The 21261-nt window shown below is 42.1% G+C and overlaps 1 protein-coding gene across 1 annotated transcript in view; it reads right to left on the bottom strand.

Moving 5' to 3' along the window:
- The window catches only part of LOC122790878 (receptor-interacting serine/threonine-protein kinase 2-like), a 528574-nt gene that overhangs the window by 15654 nt on the left and 491659 nt on the right, over window positions 1–21261 (bottom strand). Inside the window, exon 8 of the mRNA XM_044058543.1 lies at window positions 20668–20764. Coding sequence (XP_043914478.1) covers window positions 20668–20764 — 97 coding nt within the window. The remainder of the gene's footprint in view (window positions 1–20667; window positions 20765–21261) is intronic.

The raw sequence follows: 21261 nt of genomic DNA, 5'->3' as shown, positions 1-21261 counted from the left end.
GGGCAAAGCAGAGAACTAAATATGTCAGGAAGCAACACAGAAATGCAAAAACTTCCTGAAAAGGGAATGGATCAGAATATGGAGATAAGCATTCTTGAGATCCAGGGACAAAAGCCTGAGGAAGCAAAATAGGGAACAAATTCTAAAGGGACAACATTCAAAAAGTGGCACCTTCAGAAAACTGTTTAGATAAGAGAGGTCTAAAATGTGTCTCCAAGTACCATTATTACTGGGCATTTGAGTGTTTATTATCAAGAGGGGTGTCTATCAACTTAGCCTTGATATCATCAGGCAATGATTGAAGCTGAAGCCAAGAATACCTCCTCATCACTGACACAAAAGCAGCAGCCCTAGAAGCACCTGCTGCAACAACTACACTCGATGGAATGACAAACCACCTGTAAGGAAGCCCCTAACAGGAAAAAGAGCAGAGGTTTTACCCTCAGAGTCTAGAAGATCAGAAATAACCTGACAAGCATGAGATAGGAGAGCCAGCACATACCTGGACATATGGGTCAGATAATTAACAGCTCTAAAAGCCAAGGTAGCTGAGGTGTGAACCTTCTTACCTAGCCTTTCCACGGTTCAGCTGTCTTTATCAGAAGGCAGTAACTTGGGTGAAGGAAGCAATTGAGAGGGGTTGTCAGAGGCTACAGACACCACTGAGGGGTCAGCAGCAGGGCGCTGTACAAAAAGTTAGTCCTCAGGCACCCTATGAAACCTATCAGGTTTCTTGGGAGCAGGGGGCTGAGAATCAGGAGCTTTATAGGCATTGGAAAACGCATCCAACAAAGCAGTCAAAACAGGAGGAATAGCAGAAGGTTTAGGAGACACCATCTGTAGCAACTCATAATACCTCTTATGAATCTCAGACACCTGAGCACAACCCCATTTAAAAAAAAATCTATCATCCTGGAGATTGTGCCCCCAGAAGAAATCTTTTCAAATGGAGTATCAGGACTGGTAGATTCCTCTTCCTCTGACCCAGAGTCCAGATGAGAGGGAATCTGAAAAAAGTAAGCAAGAGATTCCTCATCAGAATCCAACTTCTCCTCAGAGGAATCCTGTTCTCTTGGTCTTTTAGGCGTACAGGACCAAGGGGGAGCTGAAACAGAGACCCCCCCGAGGAGGTTTCAATGCCATCAAAGCATTAAACAAACCCTGTGGATTCTCAGGTGCAGGAGAAACAGGTTTATTTTTTGTTTTTTCTTTGACAGGACATCTGCCTTATAAAACTTGGAAAGGTCTGCCCCAGCATGACATTCAATAATAGTTGTAGGGACTTCTTCTCTGACTAAAATCTGAGGAACACCCCCAGGCTCCTCGGAAATGATCAACCGTGGCTCCCCGTGAATGTCTGAAATGAACGTCTAGAAAGCCTCCTCGAACATGCTTAAAGCTGGATCCCCGCTGGCCTCCAACCCAGTCACAGCAGAGGAATCCAGCAACAAAGCTGGGTGAACCACAGGGCATTCACTCACCTTGAGAGAAATGTCCAGTGGAGGCTGCACAGTGGAAGATTCTGGCCTAAGCTTCTTAGCTGCCTTCTTCCCTAACAGCTGTCCCTCGGGTTGTGAAGCTCCCTCCATAGTATCTTTCACAAGAAGTTTAAATTGCGGATTCTCAAGATACACCAACAAAGAAGAAAGTCTACTACTCAAAGTTTCTGGTACAAAAGTCTGACAGAACATGACACATGGTCATGCGAGGCACCAAGGAAAAACAGACACGGTTCGCGGTGGTCTTTATGGGAAATCTGTCTTCCACACTGGCATTAACCCTTCTTTGATGACATGAAACTCCACAAGCAATGAAATGACAAGAAAAAAATAAATCCCAGCAGGGCAGTTATCTGCAACAGCTCAGTATAACCAGCAACGGAACATAGGCATTGAGACTGATGATCAAGAGATGGCATTCGGACTGGCAGCAATGAAGTTCTGAGGATGGTACATCTGGACGTCACCTTTATGCTCTATGCTATGCATGGAGCATACATGTGACATACAGGGTACCTTAAAGAAACCTAAGGCTTTGGTATACTGGCTAGACGTTTGACTGCCCTGGGCAGGGAATCCCCAGTGTAATGAATACTGCAACAGTGATATGGAAGGACATCTCATGTGATTGCATAACAAACTCACTGACACACAGATCAACACTAGAAACTAAAAAATGGAATACACTTCCAAACAACAAAGCAAATAATGATAAATGAAAGTTATCCTACTTATACTATAATGATAGCTGTGTTAGAAAAAGTCCAGCAAATGTGACTGTCAGGACTCAGGCTCCTGGCAAGAGGTGGTCAACCAGTAAAACTTTTTTAGGCTTTTGATCATAACCCCTTACAAATTATATTTTGGTCCTTACCTATCCATCTCTGATGCTGACCCAAGCAAATTCCAGCAAGACAGTGTAAGAGGAACTCTCCCATTTCAGTTTTTGGGGAAGATTATCAGCAAATGGGTCACAGTCAGTGTTACCAATCTCATCAGCTCACCTAAACCTGACTAACTTCCTTACCTCTATTCATTCCTTCACCTGTATTTATTCATTCAAGCATGTCTGTTAAAATCTTTACTCTCTACTAGTCTCCCTTATACCTCATCTCTTTTTTTTTCCTTCTTTTTCCTTTCGCTACCCACCTACTAGCTTAATTAATTAATTTGAAACAGACTCAAACTGAATCCAGAAAAAACACCTCTGCATTACTTGTTCTTGTATCACTTTCCTTGTAACTTTCCTTTGAGTTTGTCATATGGAAAGTGTATACTGATTTGTATCTCAGTATTACGCTGTATATAACTGTATCTATTTCCTACACTGTCATATGCTCACCCAGGCTATACTTGTAAATGGTTCAGTGAGATCAGTGCACTACCTCAGTAAACAAATGTAAAACAAAATAAAAATAAAGCTAACCCTGCTTTTACATATGTGGTTTAACTGACAGTGTATGCAGTTCTCTCGCTTTTCTAACCAAGCTAATAGCTATTAACAGGAGCATTTTCCATGACCGGAATTTAAGAGATGTGGCTGGGTAGATGGCAGATTCTGTGAGCTTCTCCAGTACATAACAGAGGACCCATGTGGGACTAGGTTTCTAAACAGAGGGCTTAATACAAGAATTCCCTTGAGAAAGGCTTTGGACATCTTCATCAGTGCTAGACACTGAATAACTATAACTAAGCCCCATCTGAGCTTTATAACTGACAAAAGCAGGTTTTTTACAAGTAGATAATTCTACGCAGGCAACATTTTACCATTTTTGACCTGTACTTTCTGCTAATGTTTCCAAGACTGAATGAATGTATTTCTCATCTTTTAAATGACAAATTAAATAGGATTATACAATTAACCCCTCTGTACATAAATGACTCTTGGGATTTTTACACAAGTTAAGATCCACCTGATATTTCTGGTGATGCACATAAGTACCAGCAGACGTAACTGCCCTATATCCAGTTATACCAGAAGATTTAGGTGTGAGTATGGCTGGAAATGTTTTATTCCAGGTAACACGCTTTACAAATAAAGGATTACACACTGTTTATGTTCTTTCTGAAGTAGTCCCTTAAGAATTTTGTTGTTTTTAAAATATGTACAAATGCAAAAAAAGGGTAACTATGGAACCTACAGTGGACCCCTATTTTGTAAATTTTAGGCCCAATTCCAAAAGGCCTGCTCTCAGTCTAAATGACCACTTACACTAACAGTGGGTCTTTTGGAATTTGGCCCCTGGTGTAAGCTGGTTTATAGACATGTCTTACACTGAAATAAGTCACTTATGCTGAGAGAGTCTTTTGGAATCAGGGCAGACTTACACTCAGCAACTCTTTTGGAATCTGGCCCCTTGTACTTAAAGGGAAAAACTAGTATCATATCATATGAAGCTTTTTACCGTTTTACTGTATGTCTGATTTACTGAGGATATTTTTTTTTATTAATTCCCTATTACAGAGAGTTATAGACTATCAGAACAGCTTAGGTTTTCTGAATTTCATTTTATAGGTTCATGGTTTGCACTAGGCTAATGACCACAAGGGCCTTTTTAAACCTATCCACTAACACTCTATATAGCATGCCCTAAAGCTTCATTATAGCATGCCCTAAAGGTTCATAAAAAAATGTAAGCCCTGTATCTTCAGCATGCAAGCGCAGCATGTTAGTTATTGACACAAGTAATATTTGTAAACTGTTACCTATGTCAATGAAAAATAATTAATTAATTAATTAATTAATTAAAATCCAAGCAGGGAAAAGTTTGAATCCAGTCTCCTTAGCTTGTCATTCAGCAGCCTTAAGCCACTACACTAACTCAGTTAACATAGTGTTTTTAACCTAACTCATCGGTTAACATAGTGTTTTTAACCTAATAAACATAAAACTTATGTGGGACATTTACTGAGTGCAATGGCCGTGAGTTATGAGTTAGCAAGCATGTAAATTCTGTAGTTCTCCCACATGTTGAAATTAATTTTGGAACTAAAAGTGGGCGTATATGTGATAGTGTCGAAATATCCAAAAACAAGTGCCAAAGCCGTTGATTTACGGTTCAGAAAGTTTATTCCACAACGATTAAAATCCACTCAAGGTACACTGCTCAACAAAATACTGTGTTAACGCTCTTAACATCAACACTTCCAACATGCGTTTTCATCCCTACACGTAGGACTTCATCAGACAATATACTTCCATTGAAACACCTTTAAATAATAAATAAAATGAATATAATTAACTTGATTAACACATTTGAAAGTGTTATGGAAAGGGAGTTATGGTGGCAGGTCTATCTAGATTACAACACTAAACCAGGGATTAATGATTTTCTCACAATTTCACCCTTGCTTAAAATAAGAGCTAATAAATTGTAGTGTAATTCTGTAAATTAACACCAGATGGAACTATTTACTATATATAGCCATTACCCATTCACAACAATCACATTTTAAGGGTTGAATGTATTCAAATAAAGTATTTTTTAACATTATTTATTTAATATATATAATTAATCAATAGTTGGAAAATGTATTTATTGATTTTAACAACTAGAACTGTTTATTTTTAATTGTTTATTTCAAATGTGTATACCTATATTTTAAAACATTAAGCACAGTTGCACTTTAAGATGATAGGCATTAATATTGATGAATAATGCACATAGATTGGTGCGTTTGAATCAATAGATGAAGCTCTATGGATAATCAAGTTAATTATATTCATTTTATTTATTATTTAAAGGTGTTTCAATGGAAGTATACTGTCTGATGAAGTCCTACGTGTAGGGACGAAAACGCATGTTGGAAGTGTTGATGTTAAGAGCGTTAACACAGTATTTTGTTGAGCAGTGTACCTTGAGTGGATTTTAATCGTTGTGGAATAAACTTTCTGAACCGTAAATCAACGGCTTTGGCACTTGTTTTTGGATTAACTGTTTTTTTTGGAGTGCTTACACCTTTTTTGGTTCATAGTGTCGAAATATATATATATATATATATATATATATATATATATAGCCTTAAAACAAAGAAAATGCAAGTTGGGGTGATTTTCTGAGAGGGGCTGGTGATTTAGGATGGAAATGATTACAGAAGGATAAGGACAGAAGAGGGTGCATGTACAGATTTTTGGGGTACAGAAACAGGAGAAGCAAAAAGTACAGTTGTGTACACTTACCACAAATGTAGACATTCAAGTGTATTCACTCTTGCAGTACCGATTTGTGTAATTTCCTGCACTGAAAGCCCTTGGTTGGCCCAACTACCAGAGAAAATTCTTTCCTCCTCCTAAGGCCGTCAGTACGCTTGGGTTTATAGGGAGCCAGCCTATGTCATGAAATCAGTCTTTTCTTGCCATCACAGCTCAAAGCAGTGTTTCAGTGCATCAGTCAGTCCGTGCCAGAGAGAAGTTGCTGAAAAGATACGTACCCAGATAGGGAATTCCTTTCTCTTGTCTTAAACTTATGTCAGATAAAGTAAATAATTGCCTCCACTTTGGTAAACAAATTCCACACAGAAACTTCCACTTGCTTTGTGATCTAGGCTTAAACAGGTGACACAATGTCCTTAGTTGCCGCTTTTGTGCCCACTAACTGTAGGATGATCAGGCATAGGGTTGAGATTTTAGCTAGATTCCTTAGTCTTGAATCTTCTCATTAGTGTCCAATGGCATCCGCCAGTCGTTCGGAGGTTGAGCAGCTTAGGTGTGAGGGAAAAAGATAACAGACCCAAGCTTAGGCCCGTGTTTGACAACCATTCTCCATCTGTTTCTCCTTCTAGGCTTGTGACTGTAGAAGAAGGTGAGGCGCTTTCGCAGCCCCCTTCTGTGTCTGATGTGGTGGAGCAGGCCTCTGTCAAGAGCCATTCGAAGTCTAACATGTCGTTGGGTACCTTTACTTTTGCACAGACCCTTGCTTTCAACTTGTGGGTCGGGTCCAGACTGCTATGTAGGCCTCGGCTTCTAAACAGTGCTCTCTTCCTGGTGAAGTACCTTTGTGGTTTTGGCCTACACTGGTTCATCTTTCTTCCAGAGAGACAGGCATCAGGATGTCAGACATCTGTAGGTCCAAGGCCAAAGCGACTCCAAAGCCAAGTACTGCTGCTGGGCCTTTGCCTAGGTCTACCACTCCCTTAGGACTTAGTTAACTAGCTGAAAATCTGATTTCCACAGTTAGTTCTTGACAAGAACCCGGGGATGCCTCCACAGGTAAAAGGAAAAGGGACTGTACTTCTGTGGCTTTCCCACATACTTTTCAATCTAATGAGGATTCAGACCTAGAGGGGTCTGTTTCTGAAGAAGGATCTTCCCTCACTTCTGTGACGCCCGTGCACTGGCCTAGCAATCAAGAAGCCTCAATCCTCACCACTAACACCAGTGAGGGGCGTCCACATTGGGAAGGATAACAAATATACACACAGTAAAGTACAATTTCTCTTAAGAGCACACAGAGATCACAGTCAGTCTGGGGCTGGTTTCTCCCTTTCTCTCCAGATCCCCAATAAGACTCCCCACTGTCACAACTATTGGGTCCAGATCTCAGCCTAGTGGTCAAGCTAAAACCTCCAGCACCCTCTCTGTCCAACCAGTGCTTCGTGTCCCTGCCCAGCTAGCTGACACACACACATGGAGATAGGAGTTATATACAAACACACAGACACTCCTTGGGAAGGCTGGCACAGGTTCTCCAGCTATGCCCCTTCTGCCCAGACTATACGGTAGTACCACTTGCCATCAACCACTAATATCGGCTACTAATAAGGCCCTAATCAAAGGGTGTCCAATTATTACTGTGCAATATTATTATCCAAATGGTAAGTGTGATGAACAGCAAGGCTTATTTAGAGTGGCTTAGACAGTATCACTATATACATGCAATGTACTCTACAGCTTAAATTATCTCTACATAAACAGCCACAGTTGAAAGGTTTAAAAATATTTAATAAATAATAAGAACACAAGACAATATGTCTTACTACACAGTGATAGTCAAGAGTTCAGAGATCACAGAGAAATGCTTAAAATAATACAGTGGAAAAGTTCTGACATCAACACAGAAAACAACTAGTTTAATCTTCCTATTTCCTAGCTATTTCTAAGAGGGACACTAAAGTCTAAGATTCTACTTTCACACAGAGCACAGGCAGAGTGCTGGGGAGTTGGATGTTCTCAAGACAAAAAAGTACAGTTGTGTACACTTACCATAAATGTAGATGTTCGAGTGTATTGACTGTTGCAGTCATTACATTTGGTTAATCTGCTGGCAGGTTGCCCCCAGTCGGCCTGAATATCAAAGTCTTGGGTACCGCGTCGGTTGCTGTCTCCTCTTCCATGACATCAGGTCTTCAGCGGTATAAAACATGCAGCCGACACCATTTTCTTCAGTTTTTCTTGCCCCAGATGTCAGGTGCCCCCCAAATGGGGAGCAAATTATATATATATATATATATATATATATATATATATATATATATAAACTGCAAAATATATGTAAATGCAATTGTACCAACATAAACTTTACCTTCATCTAAAAGCAAATACACCACAAAGGCTTTAGAATATAGTGAAGGAAAGAGAAGTTCTAAAAAAAGGGGGATAACGGGTGGGTAACCAGGACTGCAACAGTGAATACACTCGAACATCTACATTTATGGTAAGTGTACACAACTGTACTATGTTTTTCGTGTTTCACTGTTGCAGTCATTACATTTGGGTAGAATCCCAAAGGTATGGATGGGAGGCTGGAACTAAATAGCATTAGGAGCGGCTATAAGGCCCTGCAGAACTGCAGTGGAAAAGCCTTCCCTGGACTTAGAGAAAAGAGGCAAATGATAATGCTTTTTAAATGTATGCACAGAGCTCTAAGTAGCAGCTTCTAGAATGTCTTTGGCTGGAACTCCACTGAGAAAAGCTGCTGAGGTAGATGCAGCCCTGGTGGAATGTGACCTGATACCCTTGGGCACCGGTTTACCATGACGCTAGTAGCAGAAACAAATGCAGTGGCTTATCCACTTTGAAATACTCTGCTTTGAAATAGCCTACCCTTCTGATCCTGCAGCAAATGCCACCAATAGTTGCTCAGACCTTCTTAGAGATTTGGTCCTGTTTAAGTAGAATCTTAGTTGTCTGTGTACGTCCAAGGAATGCAGAATCCACTCCCCCTTGTTCTGCGGATTTGGGTAAAAAGTTGTCAGGTGAATAGTTTGGTTAAGAGCCACACTGGATACCACCTTAGGCATAAAGGAAAGATTAGTCCTGAGGGACACCCTGTCCGGGTAAAATGTAATAAAAGGCTCCACAGTCATGAGGGCCTGTAGTTCTGAAACCCTTCTTGCTGAAGTGATTGCCAGAAGGAAAGCTGTTTTCCAAGATAAAAACTTTATGTCCACAGTAGCTGCTGGTTCAAAAGGAGGCAGGGTGAGCTTTTCCAGCACAAAACTGAGGTCCCATGCAGGAGTTGGTGATCTTCTGGAGGCCTTAAATTTTTGGCGCCTCTAAGATACTGTTTTAGCAGAGGATGAGAAAAGATGGGAGGCTCTGTGTAGTAATGAGCCGAGATGGCAGAGGCATGGATTTTTATTGATGTAAAAGATAGGCCCTTGTCAAGCATCTCAGTCAAGTATTGCAAAATATGAGGAATATTTGGCTTTGCTGTGTCCGTTCCTTGAGCTTGGTTTCAAGCACAGAATCTCTTCCATTTATCAGCATAAGATTTTCTAGTACTAGGCCTTCTAGCTTCCAAAATGACATCCATCACAAATTTACTGAGAAGTGTTGTTTGAATAATTACATGATCAGCCATGCTGTCAGGTTCAGAGTTTGGAGCTGATTCTGCAGAATTTGATTGCTCTGCTGAGACAGTAGATGAGGTATTTGAGGCAAGTACCAAGGTGGGTGTTGAGACATATTCCTTAGAATTGGGTACCAGTGCTGGCGAGGCCAGTCCGGGGCAATTAGGATTATTTTTGGGTTTTCCTGCCTGACCTTTAGTAAGACCTTGGGGAGAAGAGGCAGAGGAGGAAAGGCGTAGACTGATAGGTTTTTCCAACTGAAGGATAGGGCATCCACTTTCCATGCTTGTCTGTGATAAGTCCTTGTGCAGAATTTGTCCAATTGATAATTTTGGGGAGAGGCAAATAGATTATGTCTGGACTCCCCATTTCTCTGTTATCATGCTGAAGACTTGTGGATCCAGTTTCCACTCGTGAGGGTCCATAAGGTTTCTGCTTAGGTAGTCTGCCAGAGTGTTTTGTTTTCCTGGCAGGAATTGAGCTTGAAGATGTACTTGGTAAGTCAAGGCCGTGTCCCACAATGCCATAGCTAGTCTGCAAAGGGGGTAGGAATGTGTACCCCCTGCTTGTTTATGTACCACATAACCGTGGTGTTGTCCATCTTTATCAGTAGTTGTCCTGGATGAAGTAAGTCCTTGAAGGCTGTCAGGGCATTCTGAACAGCTAACATCTCTTTCTGGTTGATATGCAGATGCATTTGTTTTGGGCTCCATATGCCCTGAATGCATCTCCCCAAGCACAGTCTGATGCGTCTGTAGTTAGGTTTTGGGTGGCAGGGGGTAGAGTGAAAGACCGTCCCATGTTCTGATGACATGTCTCTGCCCACCAAAGAAACACCTATTGTAGGCAGGGAATGAGAGGAAAGTACAGTTGTGTACCTACCATAAATGTAGATGTTAGAGTGTATTCACTGTTGCAGTCATTACACTTGGGTTATCCTGCTGGCAGGAGACCCGCAGTAGGCCCGAGTTCCAAAGTCTTGGTCCGGCGTCGGTTGCTGTCGCCTCTTCCCAGACGTCAGTGCGCCAGGAGGTATAAAAGATGCAACCAACGCCATTTTCTTCAGTTTTTTCTTGCCCCAGATGTCAGGTGCCCCCAGATAGGAAGGCTGAAAATATATAAATATGCCAAACAACCACATGCATATATTACTATAAACATTTCCTTCATCTACAAGCAAATACACCACATAGGTTGTATAGAGCTGAGAAGTACAGAATAGTCCCAGCAAAGAGGGGGGTGGTGGGTGGGTAACCTGGACTGCAACAGTTAATACACTCGAACATCTACATTTATGGTAGGTACACAACTGTACTATGTTCATCGTGTTTCACTGTTGCAGTCATTACACTTGGGTAGAATCCCAAAGCTGAGGTTGGGTGGCTGGGTCTAGATTGGATTTGGCGAGGCTAACAAGCCCTGCAGAACTGCGGTGGCAAAGCCTGCTCTGGATTTGGAGTAGAGAGGTAGGTGGTAGTGCTTGGTAAAAGTGTGCACTGAGATCCAGGTTGCAGCTTCTAAAATGTCTTTGGTTGGTACCCCTCTGAGGAAAGCTGCAGAAGTGGCTGCTCCTCTGGTAGAATGAGGCCTAATTCCCTTAGGCACATATTTGCCATGTTGTGCATAACAGAAGCGGATGCAGTGTCCTATCCATTTGGAGATGGTCTGCTTTGTAATAGGCTTTCCTTGTGATCCTGCAGCATATGCTACAAACAGTTGTTCAGTTTTTCTGAAAGCTTTTGTTTTGTCCAAGTAAAATCGTAGCTGCCTGTGTATATCCAAAGCGTGCAGAAGTTTTTCCCCTTTATTCTGGGGATTTGGGTAGAAAGTAGGCAAATGAATGGTTTGGTTTAAGGCCACATTGGAGACCACTTTTGGCATGAATGTTGGGTTTGTTCTAAGAGAAACCCTGTCTTGATGAAAAATGAGGAAAGGTTCTACAGCCATCAATGCCTGCAACTCTGAGACTCTTCTTGCTGAAGTTATTGCTAGGAGCAGAGCAGTTTTCCATGACAGGAATTTAAGATCAGTTGTGCTGGCTGGTTCAAATGGAGGCAGTGTTAGTTTTTCTACAACAATATTGAGGTCCCAAGTTGATACTGGTGCTCTTCTAGGGGGTCTTATATTCTTTGCCCCTCTGAGGTACTGTTGTAGTAGAGGATGTGAAAAAATAGGAGGATCCGCATTGTAATGAGCTGAAATGGCAGAGGCATGGATTTTAATAGATGAAAAAGATAGGCCTCTGTCCAACATCTCAGGCAAGTATTGTAAAATCTGAGGTATATTAGGGAACAGTAGGTCGAACCCTTGTGCCTGGTTCCAAGCACAGAATCTCTTCCATTTTTCTGCATAAGATTTCCTAGTGCTGGGCCTCCTGGCTTCCAAAATTACATCCATAACAGCTTTAGAGAGAGGTGCAGTCTGAGTGGCTACATTATTCTCCATGCTGACAGGTGTAAGGTTCTGAGTTGACTGTGCAGAATCTGATAGTTTTGCTGTGTCAGAAGATGAGGGATTTGAGGAAGAGGCCAAGGTGGGCCTTGGGACAAAGTTTTTAGGATTGGATACCAGTGCTGGCGTGGCGAGTCTGGAGCAATCAGGATAATTTTTGGCCTCTCTTGTCTGACTTTTAGAAGTACTTTGGTGAGAAGAGGCATCGGAGGGAGCACAGACTGTCATGGTTTTCCAGCTGAATGACAGAGCATCCACTTTCCATGCTTGAGAGTTATAAGTCCTTGTGCAAATTGTCTGTATTTGGCAATTGTGAGGGGAGGCAAAAAGATCTATGTCTGGGCGTCCCCACTCCCTTGTTATGTTGAACACTTGTGGATTTAGCTTCCATTCGTGAGGATCCATGAGATTTCTGCTTAGTTCGTCTGCCAGTGTATTTTTTGTTCCTGGCAGGAATTGTGCTTGCAGATGTACGTCAGTGCTGTGTTCCACAAAGTCATGGCTTGTCTGCATAGGGGGTAGGAATGCGTGCCCCCTTGCTTGTTTATGTACCACACAACTGTGGTATTGTCCGTCTTTATTAATAGTTGTCCTGTATGTATTAGTTCCTTGAAGGCTGTCAGGGCATTTTGTACAGCTAGCATCTCTTTTTGATTGATGTGAAGATGCATTTGTTCCTTGGGCCACGTGCCCTGAATACATTTTCCTGCCATATGTGCTCCCCAGGCATAATCAGATGCATTTGTTGTTATTGTCTGCCAGGCTGTAGGTAAGGTGAAAGGCTGTCCCTTGTTGTGGTGACAGGCCTGGGACCACCATCGAAACTCCTGTTGTAGGCAGGGGATCAAGGTTATGATTGTCTCTAGGCTGTGACAATGCTGAGTCCAAACACTTTAGATACCATTGTAGTTTCCTCATATGCAGCTTTGCATATGGAATTAGTAGAATGCAGGATGCCATGAAATCCAGGGCCTGCAGAATTTTTTTTGCAGGGAGCTGGGTCTTCTTTGCCATCATTTGAAAGTAATGAGTCAGTTGCCTTTGTTTGTCTGGCATGAGATAAGCCATCTGGGCAGTTGTATTTAAGCTTGCACCCAGGAATATTATCTCTTGAGAGGGCACTAGTTTTGATTTCTTTTCGTTTACTGTGTACCCTAGGCAAATTAGTAACTTTTTTACAAATGCCAGGTGCTTTAGAAGAATGTCCCTGCTCTCTGCTTGAATAAGGCAGTCGTCCAAGCAGGGATATATTTGAATTCCTTTTTGTCTGCAAAATGCAATTACTGGTGCCAGGCATTTTGTGAAGACCCTGGGCGCAGTAGATAAGCCAAAGGGCAGTGCAGAGAATTGGTAATGCATTGAGCCTGCTATAAATCTGAGGCATCTTCTGCACGATTGTCTGATTGGGACGTGCAGGTATGCCTCCTTGAGATCCAAAGTAACTAGCCAAGCCTCCTTGCCCAGCATGGGCAGAAGTTGTTGTAGTGTTAACATTTTGAATTTTGGAACATCCAGGAAGGTATTTAAGATTGACAGGTCCAGTATTGGTCTCCAGGCTTTGTCTTTTCTGAGTAAACTCCTTGTCCCTGTTTTTCTTGTGGAACTTTTTGAATATCCGTAAGAGCAGCAATTTGTGCCTCTGTCCATTGGTTTTGTGGCAGGTTTGGCATACCTTTTAGTTTTGGAAGCGTGTGGAAGTGGAACCTGTACCCCTGAGAAACTATATTCAGCACCCATTGGTCTTGGGTGATCATGTGCCAATTGTTTGAGAAAAGTGCTAGCTTTCCCCCTAGGGGTGCTGTCAACTGGTAAGAGCTTGGCATTTGCAGAGGGAAGTCATTGTGACTATTCCTATAAGGTTGTGATTTGTCTTCTCCTCCTTTGGGGGCTGAAGCACCCCATTGTTTAGGTCTGTAGGAACCTTGGGGCTGAGATCTGCCCCTTGGGCGTCTGTATCTTTGTAGCCTGTCTGACACTGGAAAGGACCAATTTTTTGAAGGCCAGTTTCTGCTAAATCTAGGTGGTTGAACCTGTAAGAAATCTTTCACCGTTTGCATTGACTTTGCTTTATCCTCCATTTTCTTTAACACCTCTTCTGCCTTATCACCAAACAAAGTATCATGCTGTAGTGGAGCATCCAATAATTTTACCTCAACATGGTCAGGTAAACTTTGTTCTTTCAACCAAGCATGTCTTCGAATAACTGAGCCTGTAACTGCGGCTCTACAAGAAGCCTCTAATGAATCAAAACCACATTGCAGAGTATGCTTTCCCACTTGTTAATAATTTCGGCATTTCTTTACTGTCAGGACTTTCTGTATTTGTAACCATTTTCTGCTTTAACAATGACATGAGATACTGCTGATAATTAAGCATGTGAAACTGACAGTTTAAAGCTCTTACAGCTAAAGTAGCAGAAGTGTAAACTTTTTTCCCCCATCTGTCCAGAGCTCTGGAATCCCTATCTGAGGGGACAGGATTTTTGGCAGTGGAAGCTTTAACCCCTTTAGGACCTTGAAAATTATTTCTGGGTCTGCAGCGGGGTTTTTGTAAAGAAATTTATGAGAGTCAGGGACCCTGTAGTACCTTTCTGGCTTTACTGGTGCAGGGGGTAAAGAATCTGGAGACAGACTGGATTCAGAAAAAACAACATCTACAATATCCAGCACAGGGGGGATAGCCAGGGGCCTGTGCTGAGGCAATAAAAGGAAATCTCTGAGCCTTTTCTTGGAGTCTGAGTAATCCTGGCTCTCCCAGTGGAAATGCTCCGTCATGGTGTGCAGGGTTTCCGCAAAAGAATAATCCTCAGGTGGTGAGGCTGAAGGAATGGACTCTTCAGCATCAGAGTCCTCATAAGGAGGGAGAGAATAGCCCTGATCAGAAGAAGAATCAGAGGAAATGGAAACCTGATCAGAAGAATCACAATCAGTGTCTTGCCTAGGCCTTTTGTCAGGAGGGGGATGGGAGCCCCTGATTAAGGTAATAAGGTCTTCGGCCATTTTAAGTATCTGTTTCTTTGGCATGGATGACTGTTCTGGAGAATGCTGCACTTGTTTCCTTGTCTTTGACTTTGCTGCTGTAGTAGCCTTGATTGTAAGCTGTGAAGGTCTGAAGACACCCTCAGAAGCCGGTGCCTGCTGCTCTGAACCCATCTGAGGCCACAGTTTCCGTAGGCCCAGTACCTTGAGTTTCCACAGGCCTCGGGGCCTCCACGTGGCTGTCGGTTACGGCCTGTGGCTCTGAGGTAGCAGGTGTCAGGGGCTGCGAAAGCGCCTCACTGAGAACCGGCGACTGGCCTAGAAGAGGCTTTGTCGTCTGTTTTGGACCTCGGATGCCTGTCTCTTTCTTTGTCTTTGCGTTTTTTTTATACATTCTGGTCGGTTGATCCGACGGCATTATATAATTAAATCTTCATCCAAAGTAATGTAAAGCAAATTCAAACCGACGTTTAATAGTGCGTTTATTGAATCTAGCACAAAACCGACAACTAGTAACGTCATGATCAGGGCCAAGGCAAGGAATACAGTAAGAGTGAAAGTCCTTATGAGGTATTTGCTTCCCACAAAAAATACAATTATTAACTTTTACAGACATCGGTCTGGAGCAAGAAAAAGTTTCACCAACGGGGTATTTAGCTTTATTAAAGACTTCGGTTCTGAAATTCAATTTTAAAAATCTCAGGAGTTGGCCGACCGGCACTTGCGAACTGCTTTTTGCTTCGGGCACCGTGCGACAAGAAAGACTGAAGAAAATGGTGTTGGTTGCAACTTTTATACCCCTGGCGCACTGACGTCAGGGAAGAGGCGACAGCAACCGACGCCGGACCAAGACTTTGGAACTCGGGCCGACTGTGGGTCGCCTGCCAGCAGGATAACCCAAGTGTAATGACTGCAACAGTGAAACACGATGAACATTCATTGTTTCCAGACTGTGACAATGTTGACTCCATAAACTTTTTAGATGCCACTGTAGTTTCCTCATATGCAGTCTTGCATATGGAATTAGTAGAATGCAGGATGCCAAGAACCCCAAAGCCTGCCATATTTGTCTTGCAGATAACTGGGTTTTTGTTGCCATCTGTTTGAAGTAAATAGTCAGTTGCCTTTGTTTGTCTAGTGTAAGGTAAGCCATCTGGGCAGTTGTATTCAAGCTTGCACCCAGGAATGTAATTTTTTGAGAGGGTACCAGTTGTGATTTCTTTTCTTTTATTGTGTACCCTAGGCATGTTAGAAGCCTTTTTACAAATGCCAGATGTTGAAGAAGAATGTCCTTGTCTTCTGCTTGAATGAGACAGTCGTCCAAGTAAGGATAGATTTGTATGCTTCTTTGTCTGCAAAATGCAATTACTGGTGCTAGGCACTTTGTAAAGAACCTGGACGCAGTAGATAAGCCAAAGGGGGCAGTACAGAGAATCGGTAATGCATAAAACCTGCCTTGAAGCGGAGGTATCTTCTGCACGATTCCCTTATTGGGATATGCAGGTATGCCTCTTTTAAGTCTAGCGTCACTAACCAAGCGTTCTTGCCAGCATGGGCAGAAGCTGTTGTAAAGTCTGCATTTTGAATTTTGGGATGTCCAAGAATGTGTTCAAAAGTCCAGTATTGGACACCAGGCATTGTTTTTTCTGGGTGCCAGGAACAGTCTTGAATAAAAACCTTGTCCTTTTTCCTGTTCTGGTACTGGTTGAATAGCCCCCATATCCATGAGGGACATAACTTGTTTCTGAGCCTCTGCCCGTTGATTTTGTGGCAGATCTGGCCAACCGTTTGGAATTGGCAAGGTATGGAAATGAAATCTGTACCCCTGGGATACTATGTTTAATACCCACTTGTCCTGGGTTATTAACTGCCAATTCTGAGCATGAAGTGCTGATTTTCCCCACAAGGGGGCTGCCAAAAGATAAGTCCTTGGTGATGGTAGAGGGAAGCCATTGAGACTGCTTACTGTAGGGTTGTGCTTTGTTTCCTCCAGATTTGGAGGTAGAGGCACCCCACTGCTTTGACCTGTAAGAACCCTGTGATTGGTATCTAGAGCCTTTTGAGCACCTGGATTTGCCTTGTGAGGCTCTGTTGGACACAGGAAAGGACCAATTTTTAGTAGGCCAGTGTCTACTGAATCTGGGTGGCTGTACTTGTAAGAAATCTTTTACAGTTTGCATAGATTTAGCTTTGTCTTCCATTTTCTTTAAAACCTCTTCTGCCTTATTACCAAACAGAGTATCATGCTGTAAAGGTGCATCCAACAATTTAGCTTTAACATGAACAGGCAGATTTTGCTCCTTGAGCCAGGCATGCCTTCTAATCACAGATCCAGTAACTACCTCCAAGGAATCAAAACCACATTGCAAAGTATGCTTTCCAACCTGTTCTGCTGCATGCAATAATTCCTGTAATTCTTTATTTTCCACACATTCAGAAATCAACATCATTTTCTGTTTCAATAATCCCATAACATGCTGTTGATATTTAAGCATATAAAGCTGGCAGTTTAAGGCCCTAACTGCCAAGGTTGCAGACGTATAAACCTTCTTTCCCCATCTATCCAGCTCCCTGGAATCTCCATCAGAGGGGATAGGATTCTTGGCTGTAGAGGCCTTTACACCTTTGGGACCCTGGTGAGACAGTTTCAGGATCAACAGCAGGATTTTTGAATAAAAATTTGTGGGAGTCAGGAACCCTGTAATATGTCTGGCTTACTAGGAGCCAGAGGTACGGAATCAGGAGCCATGCTTGATTCCAAAAGCACATCATCAACAATGTCTAATACAGGAGGTATAGCCAAAGGCCTATGTTGAGGAAGGAGGAGGAAATCCCTAAGCCTCTTTTTTGATTCAGAGAAATCCTGACTCTCCCAATGAATATGTTCCCTTAAAGTATGCAAGGTTTCTCCAAAAGAATAATCTTCAGGAAGAGATGCAGATGGGCTGGATTCTTCTGCATCTGAATCCTCATAGGGTGGTACAGAAAATTCCTGATCAGAAGAGGAATCAGAAGAAATAGAAACCTGATCTGAAGATTCATAATCAGTGTCTTGCCTAGGCCTCTTATCGGGGGGGGGGGGGGTTGGGAACCCCTGATCAAGGTAATTAAGTCCTCAGCCATTTTGATCATCTGTTTTTTAGGCATAGGGGCCTGAGCATGTGGCTCATGCGTCATTTTTTTAGCCTTAGACGTTTTTGAAGCTGGCGTTGGTTTTATATAGAAATGTTGAGGCCTGAAAACACCCTCAGAAGCCGGTGCCTGCTCAGCAGCTCCGGACCCATCCGAGGGAGAGACATCCGTGGGTAGAATCTCGCGGCATACCGGATTCCGCATGGGTCTCAGTAGAGGCCTGCGACTCAAAAGTAGTGGGTATCAGGGGCTGCGAAAGCTCCTCACTGAGTACCAGTGACTGGCTTAGAAGCTTAGTCGGTTTTGGACCTCGACAGTCTGTCTCTGCCCTTTTCTTTGCGTTTTTTGTGAACTCCGGTAGTCGGATTCTTATCCGATGACATTTCAGGGTAATTAAATCTGTTTCCAAAATATTTTGAAGCAAAGATATACCGACGCTTAATAGTGCGTTGGTTAAATCTAGCACAAAACTGACAGCAAGGCACGTTATGATCTGGGCCTAGGCAAGGAATACAGTACAAATGAAAATCCTTATGAGGTATTTGCTTCCCACAAGTAATGCAATTATTAACCTTTACTGACATCGGAAAGGAGCAAGAAAAAGTTTCCCCAATGGGGTACTTAGCTTTAATTGAAGACTTCAGTTCTGAAACTCGAATGCGAAAATTTCAGGAGTCGGCCGACCAGCACTTGCGAACTGCTTCTGCTTCGGGCATCGTGCGGCACGAAAAACTGAAGAAAATTGAGTCGGCTGCATGCTTTATAGACCCGACGTCATAGAAGAGGAGACAGCAACCGACGCAGGACCCAAGACTTTGATATTCAGGCCGACTGAGGGAAACCTGCCAGTAGATTACCCAAATGTAATGACTGCAACAGTGAAACACGAAGAACATCCAAAAAGCTCTCTCTCTGTCTCTGAGAAAGTCCTTTGAATTGATAATACCATCCTGCTGACTCATTTTAGATTACATCATTCTTAACAATTCTGTGGTTTCCCAGGCTAAGATAAACTCTACATTAACATTTCTTAGTAAGCTTGCACCTGGTTAGGAACTACAGCAATTAAATACATTATATGTAAAATCTAGCAAATAATTTTAGTCTCAAAACAATAGGAAGAATTCCTTCATCCAGACATCTCAGGTCTAAGTTTTGAGATCAAACAATTATACAATGCTTGACTTATCAGCTTTCCTCCAGCAGAGTTCAATGTGGTAACATTTTTGCAATTCAACATCCAATACAGTCTTTTCACATTTAAGAGAACAAGCCTGTGGCTTACATTAATATTTACAAAATTCTATCCAGCTAGGCTGACAGCCTTCACATATCTTCACAACTTCTTTTGAGGATTCAGATTTTGGTCCTCTCTGCCTGTAGCGGTTCTCTTCCTCAGTTTCCTACTGCTCACTTGGGGCTCCTACCTGTTACGGGACAAGAAATAAACTGATTTTATGACACAGGCTGGCACCCTATATACCCAAGCATACTGACATCGATTAGGGCATCTGCCAGCCTTAGTAGAAGGAAAGAATTTTTTTCTGGAGGTAGGGCTAGCCAAGGGCTTTCAAAATCTTGGCCTTACATCTGATTGTCCTAGAGTTAACAGGCACAAAAATTGCAAATAGGGACGTTGTGATCCGGGCCTAAACAGGTGATACAAAGCGAGTGGAAGTCTGTGTGTGGGATTTGCTTATCACAGCAGAGACAATTATTTACTTTATCTGACACGAGTTTAAGACAAGAGAAAGGAATTCACCAACAGGGTACTTATCTTTCTGACAACTTCTCTCTGGTGCAGACTGACCAATGCACTGAAACATTGCTTCAGGGTCTGATGGCAAGAAAGGACTGTAGGCTTTCTCCCTATATACCCAATCATACTGATGTGGGTTAGGATGTCCACCAGCCTTAGGAGAAGGAAATAATTTTCTCTGGTAGTTGGGCTGGCCAAGAGCTTTCACAGCAGGAAATCCCACAAGTCAGGACTGCAACAATGAAACATGAAGAATATCCGTATTTTCTGAGATGGCCCCTAAGGCATCATGGAACCCAAAACAACAGCCCACAGGACTTCTTATAAATTAGTGTAGAATTTCTAGGAACATTGGTTATGAAACTACAGCACTAAAGAAGTAAAAACAGTATCCCTGGAGAAAGCAAAGACATCCTGGAGAAATGCGTGGAAGCACTCTTGAAGGTATTCACTCCAACATTTTGAAGGGATCTAAAGCAGCATATTTGATAAACCCCTCAAATATCACTGGCAAACCTAAAATTATGCTGAAAGTGACACCACAAATGTCACAGGGAAATGAAACCATCTTTGAGAACGGATACCAACATTTAAACAGAAATTAAACAATGCACCAAAGTAGCACCAAAATGATTTCAGGGAACCCAAAATGGTATAACTGATGCTCTCCCAAAATATCAGTATGGAAGCCAGCACAGTACAATGTCATATAAAAAAAGAGAAAAAAAGTGAAATAGAATCTAAAATAACATAATTGAGCGGGGTCCCAAAGTCTCCATAGACATCACATTAATTCTGTAAATAAATCTTTACATTGGCCAGGGAATCCATACTAATAACACTGAAAAACCTAAACAAAATAATTAATAAACCTAAATAACACCATAATAGCAAAGATCCTCAGAAATCAGTGAACCCCAACATACAACAGCTATAAAAATCTTTGCAATGCTACCTCTCAAAAGCAAGCAGTTCAAAGGGAAATTACATTTGGTGATAAATTGCTAGAAGGCAAAGCAAGATCATGCATGTCTTCTATTCCCATCAGACTCCTTACCAGAACAGTGGTCACTGTCGTCTGCTCTTTCCAAATGCTGCAGATCTTTATTATGGTGGCAACAGTCAGAGCTCTCCAAACTACTTTCTTTACCACTCTGTGAATAGAAAGCGAGGGGAAATTTACAGAACTTCTACTTACCAGCTTACAGGTAAAGGTTAACTTTATGCTACACATGCACTAACAAAGCAAAAACTGAACATTAACTTCATTTTATTTTTATTTTACATTTGTTTACTTGCTGTAATAAATGTTTACAAGCACTATAGAGAAGTAAACAATAACGTATTTATGTAGAGTATGTTCACTTTTCCACTGCATTTTTCTGAAGGTTTTTTGAATAGTGGTTTCCCTCCTCCCTGTTACTCAAGTAATGTCACCTGTTAATATATGCTTTTAGTTGCTCATGTTCTGTTTTTAATGTTTGCTTGTATGTATGCCTGGAAGCATAACAAAGAGGTGGGATACCTGCTAAGCCTATTGTCTCTGAAGGCCTGCACTGAAATGCATTTGCTGTCACAGTACGTCAAAGAACCGAACCATCCTATTCATGAGTGTGGGTGGGGCTTTAAATTCTACCATGGCCTGTACATG

Source organism: Protopterus annectens, chromosome 16.part0, assembly GCF_019279795.1.
Source record: "Protopterus annectens isolate FY-2018-M chromosome 16.part0, PAN1.0, whole genome shotgun sequence".
NCBI lineage: Eukaryota > Metazoa > Chordata > Ceratodontiformes > Protopteridae > Protopterus > Protopterus annectens.
The sequence above is the reverse complement of the archived record's forward strand: the minus strand, read 5'-3'. Positions and strand labels throughout refer to the sequence as shown.